Below are 17378 nucleotides of genomic sequence, written 5' to 3' on the forward strand. Positions count from 1 at the left end.
GCCACTTATGGCCCCGGGGACCCCATCCCCGGGGCCGGCCTTTGTTTTTTATTATTTAAAAAAATATATATATTTATAGAAACACCTAGGACATGCTGGACAAACCGTATGTACCTATCACCATGACGATTTGCGTGATATTCATTAAAAGGCGACTATGCATACAATGAATCCACGTGGAATGTATTTACATCGATAGTGAAGCTCCGACGTGTCTGACGCCCTACCGTCCCTCATCCCGGCGCCCCCGCCGGTGGGTACTCTCCAAGTAGACACCCTTGTCGTTTATTTATACAAACATGGGTAGCTATTGACGGGCACATTTAATACACACGCACACTAAGTCATTCAAAGGGGATTCGACAAAAATTCGACCAAACTATGCAAGAAACCCCCTTCACGGTTAATAAAACACACATCCACCGCCGGATGTGTAATACGAGTGCCACACACCTCTGTGTTGTATTCCAACAGCTAATGCGTATGCTATGACACTCTCTAGCCCATGTGCACTGTAACACCACCCCGTGAATATGTCATGCCACACTTGCCTTCGCACGGGTTATATTGCCCCATCTAACATGCCTTCCTCGATGCCTATGTTATAACGTACAGCGCTATGCCATACATATTACAATCTGGGATCCATATCATTGTCACAGTGCATATGCAACGTTACACTCCCCAGCACATATTTTATATTACAACTTTAGAGACTAGTTATGTTACACAACACTGCCCTGTGCATATTACACTCCAAGGCGCATATCCCATAGCACGCACTAGTGCCTGTGCTATCTCGCGCTCTCCAATGAATGTCATTGCGCACAATGTATTGCATATTAATTTTCACGCCCCGGTTCATCTTATATCACACTTTTTGGTGCATAGTTTATACCATATACTATATCTAGTTTTCATTTTCAATCGTGCTCTCAGGACTAGGTTCTATATAACACTGCATCCACCTACCCTTTTCACGGGCATTACATTTTGCGATGGGGGGGTGGAGGGTCAGGGGGTGTTTCTGCCAAGTGAGCCCAGAGTCACAGTCACAAACGTCCTCTTCTTCCTGAATAAAAGTGAGATTATACTGCATACTTGTTCATATTTTAAGAAGTTCGCACAGACACATTTTAAAAACAATAAAGTTTCTAATACCCACCTTCTCTGAACAGTTAGCTTGCTGCCCCATCCACCTCCTCCCTATCCTCTGTTGTCTGAATCCATGGACTAGCCTCCTCGCTCCTGCCATGCATTGTCTGATGTGCTGCCACTGCCCTCCATTTAGCATGATGTACCAGTCCACTCCTCCTGCCCTCCATTGCCCAATTCTAGGGCCAATCATTGACCTCCTGCTTAGCCTCCGTGCTTAGCTTGCTGCCCCTATTCTCCTTCCCCTTGCCATCTGATGTCTTTGTGCATGCCCCTGCTCCATCTTTTTTGCCCACCATGTTCCATGGACCTGCCACTCCTATCTACTCTGAGTGTTCTGTTGAGCTGACACTCCCCTCCCACCTGCCTAGCATTGTCAGATGACTGTAACCTGTCCCTGCCACCTCCACCCTGCCTGTCCACATGCCATGCCCCTACCCCCTTCCTCCTGTCCTCCATGGTCCATTTTACTGCCACACCCTTCTGCCCTCCCTGGTCTGTTGTGCTGCAACTGCTCCTCCTGCCTGCCCCGCGTGGTCTGTTGTGAAGCCCCTTCCCCTGAACTCTCTTGTCTGTGCCCAGGTCCTGACCCTCCCTTCTATCCTCCATGGTCCTTTGTGCATGCCCCTGCACCCTCCTTCTTGCCCATCATAGCCATTGTGCTGCCACTAACCCTCCCGCTTGCCATGCATGGTCTTCTGTGCTGCCATGGCCCCTCCCACCTTCCCTGTGTGGTCAGCTAGCTGCCCCTGACCCCCTCCCACCTTCCCTCCATGGTCTGTATGTATGCCATCATAGTCTCATTGTTGCTCTCCATGGTGTCTTGTTTCTAGTGCCCATCCTGCTTGACCTCCATGGTCATCTTGCTGCTCCTGCCCTGCCCCCTTGCCCCCAGCCCTCTGTTTCCATGTGCAGACCCCTATTCCCTCCCTCCTGGCTTGTCTGTTCCATTGTAATGCCCCTCGTCCGTCCCTCCTGTCCTTTATGGTCTGTTATGCTGCAGCTTTCTCTCCTGTCTGTCCATTATGGTCAGCTACCTACCATTGCCTCTTTCCCCTCCTTTCTCTGTTGTCCATGGGCTTGGTCCTGTCCCCTCCCTATTGCTTTCTATGGATTGTTGTGCTGCACTCCCGTCCCGCATGCCCTGTGTGGTGTATTGTGCTGCTGCAAACCCTGATGCCTGCCCTGTAGGGTCAGTTTGGTGCGCCTCTCCATGTCCCTCCTGTTCTCTGTTATCCGAGTCCATGTCCCTACCCCAATTCCATGTACCTTACTTGCGAACATTTTGAACTTGGTAAGAGGGAGATTTTGAAAAAAAACTGGGGTATTGATTTTCCCCTTTGAGTTACATTGAAAAAGAGGAGATTGTAGACAGGAGACAGATCAAATAAAGCCCATTTGAGCTTTAAAACATGGACGTTTCCTGGCTGAAACGGGTCTGTTGGCATGTATGGCTGTACTACCACTGTCTCTTCCTTCTGCCCTCAACGGTCTATTATATTGCCACAGCCCATCTTGCCAGTCCTGTATTGTTGGTTTGTTGCCCACTGCCCTCCATAGTCTGTTGTGCTGCCACTGCCCTTCCTGCCTGCCCAGTGTGGTCAAATTGTTGCCTCTGCACTCTCCTACCTTCCTTCTATTTTCAGAGTCCATGCCCCTGGCCTCTCAACAGTATCCCAATTAACAACTAGATTGCTAACATTCTATATTTATTACAAAAGTGTGGAACGCCGGACGTCATCTTGATGTAATCAAAACTGTAATACCTAGAGCATTTCCTTTAGAAATTACATATATGAGAGGGTCTTATTTACATCAAAATTATGGTTAGTGCTCTAAAAAACTAAATGAGGACATATTTTCTGAGTTTTCAAATAGCGGCAAAGATCTTTCAAATTATTTGTAATCTTTGTTTTTTTATCCAGTGGACGACTTGATTAAATGTTGCACCTAGGGGAGAGGATGTGGTGTTACTTCCAGAGCTGCAGACTTTGCAACTGGGGAACCAGGTTGGAGTTTCTGCTTCAGCTCGACATTCTGTGATTCTGGTCAAATCACTTAGTCTCCCCATGTCTACAACCAAAATGAATTTGAGCTTGTGTAATGTAACCAATGCTCATGTAAAGCACTCCAATACCTGACAAGTCTGCACTATATAAAACTGCAAATACACAGAAAATAAGTGTTTTGCACACTTCTGTCATTGGGCTACATGTGGGCTACATCTGGGTGATATTTGTGCTGCATTTGGGCTCTTGTCTCTGGTGGCCATCTTGGGAGATTTGTTATGAAGTTTCCTAATTTCCTCATTTACTGCAGTCTCCTCAGTAGGAAATGCTTTCAGTTTTTTACTTTGAATCCATCAAGAAGATATTCAGATATGTCACACATTTGCCATAAATTCTGAATGATAGCACTCTAGTTGCTCATTAGATCACTGTAGTAAAGCTACTGCTCATCAGGGAAGTCTACTGTTGGTATTGAAAGTGCATGTTTCAGTCTGCATGTCAGAATTTTTTATGAAATAGAAGAGGATTTGAGAAGTCAAAATGTGCCCTAATTTTTCTTTCTGCGGCACTAAATTTCTATGGCAAAATTATCCCCTCATTGTGTTCCTTTGCAAATTAAATGTTTTAAATGTTACCACTTTATTCCAATCAAGATGGCTTCAGGTGTGCCATACTTTTGTCATAAGTAGGACTGTTAGCGCTCTAGTTGTTCTTTGGAACACTCTGGGAAGCTGCAGTAGAACACAAAGGAATCAACTGACAGTCTCTGCCCTTGTTGGATGTACATGTTTTACTGAGAATGTCAGACTTCATTCTCACATGACAGAGAAAGATAATGTGAATTTACAGAAAATATGCTCTCAGTTTAGCTTATAGATCACCTTCCAAACCTCTGTGGGAAAAGCATGAGAAAATAGTTCTGCTGAGATATCATGAATCATGTTTGAGAGAGAAGGCTTTTTCACATGGTAAAATCACCTTAGAACACACCACAATTCCTAAAATTAGTATGGTACCATCAACAAATGATTTATAATGTAACTAAAGTCTTAAAAACTTCTATTAACTGCAATGCTTTTTAATGAGGTGCTATCATGTATATTGGTTGGTCCCAAGATGGCTGCCAACACTTCTTGGAATAAGTACTGACAGCCAATCAGATCTCACAATGAGATGTGTGGTTAGGCTCCGCCCAGATATACATGTGATTTTACTTTTGATTCTCTCAGGAACTACTTTACGGATTTACACCATTTAAGCAAAAGGCACGAGTCTGAACTGAGGACTACCTCTTTGCCAAATTTGGTTTAATTCCGTTCTGCAGTTCGGGCTGTATCTACGTCAACAGGACCTATGGGAAAATGCATGGGGAAAATGCGTTTTGGGACCCCCCCCCTTTTTTTTCTCGGCTCCCGCTTGACGAATCACCGTGAAATTTTCAGGATAGGAGCGGACCTGGCCAAAAGTTTGGAAAATTTCGCGAAGATTCGTCAATCGACGCCAACGTTATTCCAAATAGAATGTTGCGGATTTCCTATGGAAAATAGGTCCCAACTATAACTACCTACTGGCGACTGCCAGTAGGTGTTATGTATATTTTTCAGCTTCACCTATGCCCACCATACCACAGACACTGCCCTCCAGTCCCAATCACCACCCTGCTGGGACCCTCAGTCACATCACAGGCCAAACACACTAGCCCCTGGGAAAATGTTGGAGAGTACCCATGCTTTAGATCAATAGCCTACCCATGCTTCCCTAACCAGGGAAACCTTTGTGTGGTCACTTTTTTGAAAGGATTACGAATCGATCACAGGAAAAAAAAAATTCTATTCACGACATGAAGGCAGTCAGTGTTTTGAAAGCTACCTACAGTATCAGTCCTATACATACTTTAGAAATACAGGCAGCATACATTAAACTGGGGCCTTTCTTATAGCATCAATTAACTGCGTTTTCAGGCTGATACCTTTGGAACATTACGGTCTAACTGCTGAGGCGGCCAAATGCAAATTTGGTAGGAACACTGTTACATACTTGGGCCATGAGATTAGTTCCAAAGGTATTAGCCCAAACAGAGTTAATTGATGCTATAAGAAAAGGCCCCAGTACCACAGAACAAGGACAAGGGGAGATCCTTTTTAGGATTAACGGAATTCTACTTGAAATTTGTGTGTAATTTTTCCGACATGTATGCCATTCGCCAGCTATTTAAGAAAGGGTGCAAGCTTATCTGGACAAAAGATTGCCAGTGCAGTCAGGAGACTTAAGAATGGAATCTGTACTGCCCATGCCCTTCTTGAATTTGAACCTAAACTGAGGAGTATTATTACCACAGATGCAAGTGAGAAGGGATTGAGAGCAGCGTTTGCTCAGGTACAGGAGGATGGCACAGAGGGTGTTATTGCTTTCGCATCAAGAGCACTCACCCCCACAGAGAAGTACTCAATCGTTGAAAGAGACACACTGGGGTGTGTATGGGGATTAAAAATTTTAGGCAAATTGTGTGGGGCACCAAGGTTCTCACGTCACAGGGATTGAGTAATGTTTCCCCTAGGATTTCTAGGTTGTCTATGCAATTGTTGGACTATATTTATGATGTGCATATGTGTCAGGAGTAAACAATAGAATAGCTGATTCAAGTAGAACGCCATTGCCTGTTTCTGTGGAAGTTAAAAGTGACTGGGACGACTGTTTAGTCGCAATGATTTTTAGTGAAGAATTACAATGTGTTAATCAGGATGAGTGGGCTGCAGCAATTAGTCAGGATAAGGATTTGTGTACAGTAATAAAACGTTTGAGGGAAGGTTGGCTGGAGAAACATCATTTAAAGAAGGATCTTATTCCATTTTGGCAAATTGAGAATGAGCTGTCTGTCGAAGAGAAGTTATTGTTGAGAGGTGGCAAACGTATTTCTCCTAAGGACTTCAGAGACAAGGTGGTGGGGCTGTGTCATGAAAGCCACCGTGGCATAGTGAAAACCAATAGCAGAGTGAAACCATCTTACTGGTGGCCAGGTGTTAAAAGATTGAAAAGTTGTGAGAGTGTATAATGTTGCAATTCATATAAAACTATGGTCAGAGAGTGGGCATCGACATTTGTGGTCCGGTGCTGGACATAAACGGTGTGCAAAAATGCATACTGGTATTGGTGGACCACTTCCCTAAGTGGCCGGAACTTAGTGTAGTACAGAGAGCAGATTTGGAATCAGTTATCAGATTTTTGAAGGAAGCATTTTCCAGGGAAGGGTTACCCAAGGTGATGATCACTGATAATGGCGGACAATTCGTGGTGGATAGATTCAAAACTTTCATTGAGTGTACAGGCATAAATCACATAACTACTACTCTGTAGAGGAGGTGGTGGTTGCCCAGAAAACTACAAGATCAGGGAAGAGGAGTGTCAAGCCTAAGCATTTAGATTATATAATGACTGTTTGGGTATAATTTAGTATCAAGCCCTAAGCATTTGGTAGGGTATATAATGACTGGACGTGTGTAATTTAGACTATGCTTTGCAGTTAAGATACATGTCTGTATGTATACGTTCGCTTAGTACAACCTGTATAAGATGTGACAGTAATTTATAGTAATGTTTCCAAACAATATGCTAGTTACTGTTTAAAGTTTTGTGGGTGCATTCTAACCCTATTTTCTCTGCAAGCAAGTTATGGGTTGTTTATAGTGTTGTGTTGGTCTCACGCTCGCTCGTAGCATTTCTAGAACCCCTGGGTTTTAGAGTTCTTCGAATACCGGAGTGTGAACACGGCAGAGACGAGAGAGGAGGCAGTTGGGAGTATATATATATGGTCAAGCTCCGTTTGCTGAGGCGCTTCCAGGTTTGAGTCGAATAAACTTCTTCAACCGTACGTAAATGTGGAATATACCCAAGACCCTCCAGCCCCAACCACCACCCTGCTGGCAACAATGCGGCCCTCAGGCACATCACTGACCAAACATTTTGGCCACTGGGAAAATGGTAGCGAATACCCATGTTTAGATCAATAGCCTACCCAGGCTTCCCTGACCAGGGAAACCTTTATGTGGCCATGTTATGCACGAGAGAACTCCAGAAATGTGTCCAAATGTACCTTTATTAGCTGGTTAACAAGGAACAGACAAGAACCAGGCGGCATGGCTTCCACTCCAAGGCATCCGTTAATCACTAATGTCCTGGACTGGAACCCGTGATAGAATACAACATAAATTCTATGCCACACTCCACGCGCCGATGCACAATACAATGAAATAACACACACCCCGCCCCCCCTTTACAACGCAAATAAAAGAACAATAGCAGATATAGAAAATACACCCAACAGGAAACGTGTGATAAGAAGAATTACATTACATATTTCTTCAACCATCCCGGAAGAACTCTTTTCCTTTTACCACCGTCACTAACACCCTCATTCCCCATAACCGGGTAAACCATTCCAGACTGCACTTCCTCATTCATTCCAGATCGCACCTCCTCCGGAGCAACAGCTGCTTCAACGGCTTCCAAAATCCCTTGGCTCCCCACCACACACTCAATTTCACTACCTCGAACAAGATCAGAAGGCAAACTGGATTGAACAGCACTCCGATCAAGGAAATCTTACACCCTCTCCGAGTCCTTCTTCCCCTTCTCATGCAAAATTTCTCCTCGCATGACACCAAAATTTTGTCCAAATCCCAAAGCAATGCTGTTAAGATTCCAAACCGTACCATCTTTCAGCCTCACTGCATTACGCAGAATCTCCAACACTTTTTGTGGTGCCCCAAACTGATTCTCACCCTTAGGAACCTTACCTGGTTTCCTCACACGAACCCAATCACCGACCTTCACTTGCACTTCCTTCACTCCATGGCTTTTATCATAATAAACTTTACTTATATTGTGCACTTCCCCCAAACTGTTTTTCACAGCTGCAGCTGACCACTGCTCCACCATTCCATCAGAAAGCCAACTTGGGTTAAACTTACACCTGGGTTTCCTACCCCTCTTCATGACAAAAGGAGACAAACCAGTGGCACTACGAGTGGTCGCGCTATACGCCCAAACAGCCTTTTGTAGTTCCAATTTCCAATCCTTTTGCTTACACACAGCTGCCTGAAGGACTCCCTTCAACACACGGTTGAAGCGTTCAACAGTGCCATTGCCGCTGGGACTGTAACGAGCCGTGGTCTTGCGCTTAACTCCAATTCTTTCAATATAACAATTGGCACTTCTAGATATGAACTGCACCCCATTATCACTCAAAAGGCTGACAGGTAATCCTTCCATCACAAACAACTCGTCAAGAAATTCAAGAACTGTATTGGTGTCCAGCTTCTCCACAACTGGTCATTTGGAAAAACAAATCAATGGCAACTAAACCATACTCTTAATTCGCCGACTGGGCCAAAAATATTCACCGCCACAACTTCCCAAGATAAATTTGGAATGAACCCCTCGCTCATTGGTGGTTTAAGTCTTCAAGCACTTGTCCGCTGAGCAACAAACAGCACTCTTACAAGTCCTTCCACAGCCTTGTCCACTCCTGGCCACCAAAAGACACCTTTGACAACGGTCTTGGTCCTCACCACTCCATAATGGCCTTCATGGCACAATTGTAACACCTTGTTTCTCAAACACTCAGGTGGTATGACTGTCTCCTCTCATGATTAAGTCTTTGTCCACAGTTAATTCTATTCTAACCTCCCAAAAGAGTCTCAAATCATCAGGTATACTATCCTTCTTAGGCCAACCCTTGCACAAATACTCCGACACCACTTGTAAACTACTGTCTAAGTTGTTCCTCCATCCACTTTTGATAGCTGGTACACGAGTCATGAAGAAATGCAATGTTAAAATTTCCCCATGGATCAGCCATACACACTTCTATCAGAAACAGCAAACTGGACAGGCAACCCGCCACAACATTCTCTCTGCCAGGCACATGAATTAATTTGTACACATACACTTTCATCCTCATTGAAATTCTTGCCAACCTGGCTGACACTCCTACACTTCCCTCCGTAGTCAGAATTATCACCAAGGGTCGACGATCAGTCCGAATGGTGACAGGCTTGCCCCAGACAAAGGCATGAGAGTGCTCCAGAGCCCAAGCGCAAGCTAATGCTTCTCTTTCTATAATTGGATATTTACTTTCCGTAGGCGATAACGACCTGAACGCAAACAGAATTATTTTCTCACAACCATCCACGCATTTCTACGATAAAACCGCTCCCAACCCTTTGTCACTTGCACCGGTCATCAAATAACATTCTAAATTGGAGTCAAAACTACTCAACGCACCCACCTTTTCTAAATCTGATTTGACTTAAAACTCTGTTGCCCACTCAGCAGTCCACTCAAATTTTGTATTCTTTTTCAATAACGAACGTATGCTATATACTTTACTAGCAAAATGTGGGATGAACTTTGCACAGTGGTCAGCCATACCCAAAAATAACCTTACTTCATCTTTACTAGTTGGAGCAGGTGAATCCACAATAGAATTAACCAATGATTGTTTGGGTTTTACACCATCTTCACTTATTGCATGTCCCAAATAAGACACGCACCTCTGTGCAAGCTTGCACTTTATAAGCTCCACGGGCAAACTAACCTCTTGCAACACATCCAAAACTTCCTTCAACTTGCAATCATGTTCTTCCTTGCACCTGGCAGAGACTAAAATGTTGTCCTGAAATAAACTTACTCTACTCATTTTGCCCAAACAGTCTATGCATCAACACTGAAACACTGCAGCCGCCGATGCAAGGCCAAAAGACATACGTTTAAATTGGTAACAACAATACGGCGTTATAAAAGCTGTACGTTTCCTTGACTCGGGCGTATCACTTGGTGGTATGCCGCCGAAAGATCAATGGTGGAGCACCAAGTAGCTCCCTTAAGAGACGACACCATCTCATTGATCTTAGGCAACAAGAACCTTTCGATGACGATATTGTTATTCAGGTGGCCCAAGTTGATGCATAAACACATGTTTTCATTGCTCTTGCGTGCTACCACCACCGGAGAAATCCATTCAGAACTTTCCACCTCTTCAATCACATCCTTTTCATTCAAGCCTTCTAACTTTTGCCACTTCATCTCTTATTAACATGGGAATTGATCTTACTTTGTGCACTTTGGGTTCTACATCCTTTTTGAGTACAATAGTATGCTCGAACCATTAAAGAGCTCCAATTTTTCCCCCAAAAAACCATAGGAACAATTTTAATCATAACATCTTGAAGTCTACTAGTATCATCCACAATGAGTACCTTCTCCTCGCTATTAGGGTCTAAAATGATGTGCAAATTCTTCTGATCCATCCAACCTAGTACTGCTGGACCTAGTTTAGCCACGTAAAGCTTCCCTCTTGCTGACCTCCCTTTGAATAAGAATGTCAACCACCTGAAACCTAGCATATTGATATTCTCACCAGTGAAACTAACAGGGTTAACATCAGTGGAAAACAATTGCTGTCCCAATTTTCTTTATGAACTTTTCTTTCCAAATTTCTTCATTTATTATAGTACAAGGTGACCTGAGTCCGCAAACATCTTAACAGATACACCCCCTCTAGATATGTCAAGCACAGGCTTCCCTTTCACAGAGTTATCAGAGCCATTTAGCACAAAATTCCCTTGCAAGCTCTTCACACATTACCAGTTAGAATTCTCATTTTCTACCTCACTATCTGTAAGGCTCTCCTCATCCCACACTCATTTAACATTGCCTTTCCTTCTCCTACAAACTTTACTAAAGTGTCCAATTAATCCACAAATACTGCATTTCTTTTTGGCCGCAGGACAATATTTGGTGAACGCCAAATGTTATTTGCTGTCACAACGATAACACCTTCTTAACTCAGGTTTCTTCTCCTTCCAGGTGCTTCTCTGCAGTTGACTTTGACCACGGGCCATGCTCTGTTGATTTAGACCTCTGCCAGTGCTTTGTACTTATAAACTCCCCCTGTATGCTGGTCAGACTAAGTTCAGTGGCACATCTCCCTGACATTTCCACCTTTCTTACAATAAATACATCTTCCAATGGTGTATCCCCATTGACACAAACGCTCTGGATCGTCAAATTATTACTGTACATGATTAACTGATCGCGTATTAAGTCATCGTGTAAACACCGAATTTGGAATAGATAGCTAATTTTTTTACGATCATTAATGTGCTTATCCACAAGTTCTCCTTTGTTCTGTTTCCTTTGAATGAATTTGCATTGTACAACACCAATGCAAACTTTCGGGACGTAGTATTTATCTAGGTCTTTCATTGCTGCTTCAAAAACATTTACTTCCTCACTAGTGGTCCTCTTGGGAATGAGAGTATATGCCTTTAACCCCACAGGCCCCAGAGAACGTAATAAAAGTTGTTTCATTTGATCTACCTTCTTCTTACCAGCCTCATCCACAGCCTTGATGCAATTTACAAAATAATCCTTCCATTCTAACCATTTCATTGCCGGCTGTGGTCCTGCTGCCCAAAATGCATGTGGGGGGCTGATAGTAAAACTCTGCAGAGCCATGACTTTCTCAACCTCTTGATCTCCTTGTTCCATGCAATTCCTTAAGTAATAAGGGCTTTTTTTTTATAAACTGTTATCTCCTGAAATAATATCGTGCAAGGATTATACAATACACTCCCTTGAAGAGAGGTACTTGCAACCCAGAAATCTGTACCTGCACCAGTCTATGCAGAACAAGAACTATGATAGTCGTACTTGGCATGAATATCGTAAGATAGACAAAAAGAAAAGAAAAAAAATAACCACCCCGACTTTCCCATCTGTTCTAAGTCATGACCAGCACTCGACTCTTGAATTTCAATCTAATAAATTGCCGCTGACGGTAGCCACAAGTTAATAAAGTTGCTCCTGTTGTCCCCTGACATACTTGATTCAGGTGAAAATCAGCAATTGCCAAAACGGCCGTCACGCAACATGACCTTGCGGGATGGTGTAATACGCTCAACTCTACCCTGCAATAATCTGCTCACATCACACAGCAGAATGGACGTACCTCGCTCAGGGCTGAGAACACTGCTGCCGCTCGAAAAATGCGTCCGATGGCAGTTGCCCAACGGCTTCACAAATCCTCCTCTAGTAAGCCTTTCTTACTGTACCTCTTTATGGCAATCTATTGCAATCGCGTAGCTACGGTCGATGAGGAGTCAAGTAATCTTCGTAGATTCATGCAGAAATCCAATTCGTCTGAATACAATTAAGTGAAAAGAAGAAAATAAAAGTCCTTTTTTTATCCAAATTCTTCTTCGTGCTTACTGCATGGATTACATCGTAGTCGTCAAAAATTGTTATGCACGAGAGAACTCCAGAATTGTGTCCAAAAGTAACTTTATTAGCTGGTTAACAAGGAACAGGCAAGAGTTAGGCGATACGGCTTCAACTACAAGACATCCGTTAATCACTCAAGGCCTGGACTGGAACCAGTGATAGAATACAACATAAATTCTATGCCACGCTCCAATGACATAACAGGCCACTTTTTAAAGGACTATGAATATATCAAAGAAAACAAAATTTCCTAGATCTCTAAAAGTTTTCAATTCTATTTACGACACGAAGACAGAGCTTATTCTATCCAGTACTTCAGCGTTTTTAAAGCTACCTATGGTATCAGTCACCCATACTTTAGAATTACAGGCAGCATACATTAGACGTTTTTAGGTCTCGCCTAGGTAGCGCGCATTCGTAGCTCTAGGAGGGGCTTTAGCCATCGGTCTTCACTTTTCAAGCACTTCACTCGTGGCGGCATCCACCTTGCGGGAGCAAGCAGCGGCGCGCCACAAGCACGAGTGCAGTGCTTGAAAAGTGAAGAATGTGCGCACACGCACCACTCCCGGTGTTTGTTCGTGTGTGTGTGTTTTCTCTCTCTCTCTCTCTCTCTCTTCTCTCTCTCTTCTCTCTCTCTTCTCTCTCTCTTCTCTCTCCCACCCTCCCACCCACCCTCCCCCCCCCGGGCATCTCCAGGGCTGTCTCATGCAACTGACAGAATTTGGGGAGACATATGTGTCTTGCACACAGTTGGCCTCTTTACTCCTCTCTCATGTCTGCCCTAAAATGGATGGACACGTTGGCAGAGACTCTGTGCGATTGCATTGACTTTGCGACTGTTTGCTTTGGAAAATAACACATACCTCTGCATTTTTGTTTGATTTTACCTATTCCATTCCCCATTCTGCCTGAGCGCTCTGAGCTTTGCATCCGGCGCTTGGATAGTAAATCTATACCTGTAATAGCGCTTTGTGTGCCAAGTGCTGGTCGCCACCGCAGAGCTATTGTTTCTTTGCTGAAATCCGATGTCCTCCTATGGATTTTCTGGAAATAAATTACCTTTCCGGTCTTGCTCTCTGTACTCAGCCCTGGAGGCAAAGGGTGGGCTCGTTTCACGTATAAAGTGATGCACCACCTGACCCTCCAGAGTCCAGGTGCACGAACCATGAGTGATACGGAAACACCTGCAGACACCATTTTAAAGATCTTAGTAAACTCTCTTATTTATAAGGGTTGTGTCTGCAGCTGGCTCTCGGTGGCTGCAGAAGTAGCTGTAAAGGAACGTTCATTCATTAACCGTCCCTGCGGATTTATTGCTATCAAGTGGTGATGTCCTGTTCGCATCTCAGTGCAGGGGTCGGCCCACCCTCTTTGAGGGAGGAGAAATTATCGTATGATAACTAACTCCTGATGTTTTTATGTGGAGTGGACGTGGAACGGAACACTTACTAGGAATCAGTGAGTACATTTGCAGAAGAAAAAAAAAATAGTCTCCTTGTAAAATGACAGAGCACATGAGTCTAGGAGCGATCGTGGGATAACCCTGCCCTCTAGTGGACGAAGTGCAGAACATGCCTATGGTTTGAGATCTCTGCTCGCTCGTGATTTAAGGCACGTTACGTGTTCGACTAAATTGACTTGTACATTACATAGAATGACACCAGAGATAAATATGCTTTACGTGGATTAGTGTAGGGCAGGTGAAAGGGCATTTTGTTGTGACAAGGCTTTCCATTTCCTTAAACACAGGTCATGTTCAAGCTGGCTAGAAATGTAATAGCGATACCAAAGGGGATGATGGATGGAGCGTTTGGGCAAATCCAACACTCACCCCCAGTCAACTGATCTGGGTTTAATCCATCATTCTTTAACTCACTCCACCACCCCAGTTCAGACATGGCCATATGCAAATCAGTCTGACCCTGTGCCTCAAGGGAACAGTCCAGCCCGAACTGCCAAGCCATGTCTTCCCTGGACCAGAAACAAGCATCCTGGGACCGATTTCAGGTTCATAACCCTCATCAGCCAGGCTATCTTGAATCCAGTGGCAAAGTGAGTAAGGGACCCACGTCTGGGCATACCCTGACAACTTAGGGCGAACAAAGCGATACCAAAGGGAATGAGGGACGGAAGCAAAAAAAGGATGGATTTAGGCCCAGATCTCTGTACTGGGGAGAATGTATGACATTGTTCTGCATTCTGTCCATCAACTGTTGTTTTTGTAGAAATGTAATAGAGCATAAAATTGGAAAAAAACAAAGGTTAAAGGATCATTTAGGTTTTAAGAGCAGGAAGCACTCACTGTGGGCAAGAAACTCATGGCACGTACAAGACGGGCAAGCTGCCGAAAAACCGTAAACCCAAATGCAGACAAAGGATTTAAATGTACCCTGTCAAAGGACAGTCAGTGAGGTGTTTTACTAGTAGTTCCATTATTCATATTTCACATTCAAATTATAATTGTCCTATCGCATATTCCTACCCTTTTGAGATAAACTAGCAAGGAATGTCTTTGAAAAAAACAATATAACATGACAATATGACTCCAGGTCATCGGGGACATTAAAGTATTCCCTTCAAATGTCGTTTTTTTCTGGCGTGATGGTCCAATTTGTTTGTTTGAATTTGTCCAAATCTACAAATCCTAGAATGCATTTGTATGTCATAGGAAAGCCTAGCTAGGCCTGTTCATGATGACAGTCATCTAGTATACTTATTTCAATGTAATTTCAGGGCAGGAGCATAAAAACAATATTTCATTTTCCATATTTTGTTTCAGAAACAGTGATTCCTGCCAAGCATTGGCATAGCCAATAGGTCTTGCCTTTGGGAATTTATAAGTGTTTAGTTATGCAGTACAATATCCTTGGTGCAACATAAACTGTTGCATGGCTAAACACTTACAAGGTACCAAAGGAGAGACCTATCGGCTATGCCAATGCTTGTTACTGTTTATGTGGTAATGTGATTTTAAGTAAAACTATTTTAAATAAGATACTTTATTTATAATGCAATTACTTTTAACAAGCAATAATAAGTTGTTTTTCACCCACTGCGGCTGTTCGCGCAGAAGCTAGGAAGTGACGTGTTACGGCTGTCTTTATTCTCATAGACCTATTGCGATTTGTTATCTGTGAGATTTTTTCATGGAAACGTTTATTTTTGTTTAAAGTTATTGGCGGCGGAGAATGCAAAAAAAAATAAACAAAAGGAGGCATAGTCTACCACTCTATGCCCTTTCTAGAATTGAAAACTTCAGACTCGAAAGCAGGGAAAGTTTACATTCCATTCACATAGTACTTCTGTAGCACCTATGGATGCCACCTGTACTGTATTTTTATATCGAGGTCGGTAAAATTATTTGGATAAAAGCTAAATCGTGTATTTTTGACTAATTAAACACAAAAGCAAACAAATAAATCCAATTAAACGTATTCGACGGTTGTTTAAATCGTTTCAGAATGATTATTAAAACAAATCGAGGGATAATTGACATGCCAATCTTAGATAAATTCTGACAAGTACTAGTCTTAGTCCATACAAATGGAATACATACAACACAGATTGACCGTTCAGATCTTTCTTCACTCCACCCGTGAGCCTCTTGGTGTCGGTCAGCCAGGGGTCCCACCCCGCTAACGTTACCAGGGAAACAACTAGATCATACTTCTTGCAAGTAGGTCCTTGGCTTCAACTGTTAAACGTTTCCCATTCCCGCTTACCTGTCTTTGTTTTCACACAACATCCTGCCCAGCCGAGGAGGGTGGGAGACGAGGAATGGGGCAAAGACCTAGCTCCTGGGGGTTTCGATAATGCCACTGATGCTCCCGCGTGCGAAGTAACAAGGAAGTGGGCACAGGGATCTTCCGACAGAGACTAAGCCGGCAGTCGCTGAAGTTCTGGGGCCTCGATGTGCGGGCTCCGCTATCGGGGTGATTTTATAGCAAGGCCCGGAGGCCAATATTATGCATACCTTCTCTACGGAACAGATACTTAGAAACAGGCAATGACTCGAGAAGTTATATATACGGACGATGACCAAATAAAATGAGTTGAACAGTGAAACACACTGCAAGACAGTATATAGCGGGGATTTCGCTATTCTGAGACGGTATTAGGCCCACGCACAGTCAGTCGCCATCTCATAGGAGAACTCACCATCTACCCACAAAGCACCACGGGAGCAACGAGAAATGAAGGCAAGAAAGTAGGAGAAACTGGCCTAGAGCAGGCCACACCCACTGTTGCAACCAAATCACTGCACCAATGAAAGACTACGCACCGCCATACCTCCGACAGATCGTCTCATCTATTGTCGCGCATTGTTGACATGGCAAGAGACGACTGAAAGACATTCAAACATCTTCGGCTATAGCCACGCCCCCTACATCAAAACGTTCTCCCCGGCCAAGGCAAATCACCAGGATCTGACTCACGTATTTAACCACGCACTGTAATAAGATGAAATAATTGTAAGTGGCCGAGGTGTAGTGGCTAATTAATATTAAGCCACTGCCATGACCACACAGGCCCGTAGTTCTTACCTAGCCAGCGAGATCCGGTGGGGACACCGCTTCGAATGGATAGCGTTGCTTGCAGAAAATAAGCGAGCCTGGCCATATCTTGAAATTGGCTTTGGGTATCCTAGGTGATTCACGAAATCACTTCACCTCCATGCTGTGACACAACTAGATCTTGTCATCGAAAAGGCGTAACTCACCAGAGCATTTGAGCAGGCAGGTCTTTGAAGAACTAGAGTACGGAGTCCTACTGCTGCACTGAAAGAAAAAAAATCTTTATTGTCCCCCCAAACGGAAAACAAACGTGGTTGGGGAATGTTGGAAGAAGCAGCACTACTGGGTGAAACCGTAAGATAGCGTGGCTAAAGTGCAGAGCTCCGGTGGAAACACAATATGGCGGCACGCTTCTTGA

The 17378-nt window shown here is 43.8% G+C and overlaps 1 protein-coding gene across 7 annotated transcripts in view; it reads right to left on the reverse strand.

Moving 5' to 3' along the window:
* LOC146871323 (apoptotic chromatin condensation inducer in the nucleus-like) overlaps positions 1-17318 on the reverse strand; it is a 929701-nt gene extending 912383 nt beyond the window's left edge. For 3 of the 7 annotated variants that reach the window (XM_085650822.1, XM_085650815.1, XM_085650814.1), the window contains exon 1: positions 16737-16816. In XM_085650822.1, the coding sequence (XP_085506948.1) occupies positions 16737-16801 (65 nt within the window). In that variant the 5' untranslated portion in view covers positions 16802-16816. Of the gene's footprint in view, positions 1-16168; positions 16629-16736; positions 16817-16990 lie in introns of those variants that run through there. The other 4 variants (XM_085650820.1, XM_085650821.1, XM_085650817.1 and 1 more) reach the window with 4 other exon arrangements.
* Between the last annotated feature and the right edge of the window lie 60 nt (positions 17319-17378).

Source organism: Triturus cristatus, chromosome 1_1 (assembly GCF_964204655.1).
Source record: "Triturus cristatus chromosome 1_1, aTriCri1.1, whole genome shotgun sequence".
NCBI lineage: Eukaryota > Metazoa > Chordata > Amphibia > Caudata > Salamandridae > Triturus > Triturus cristatus.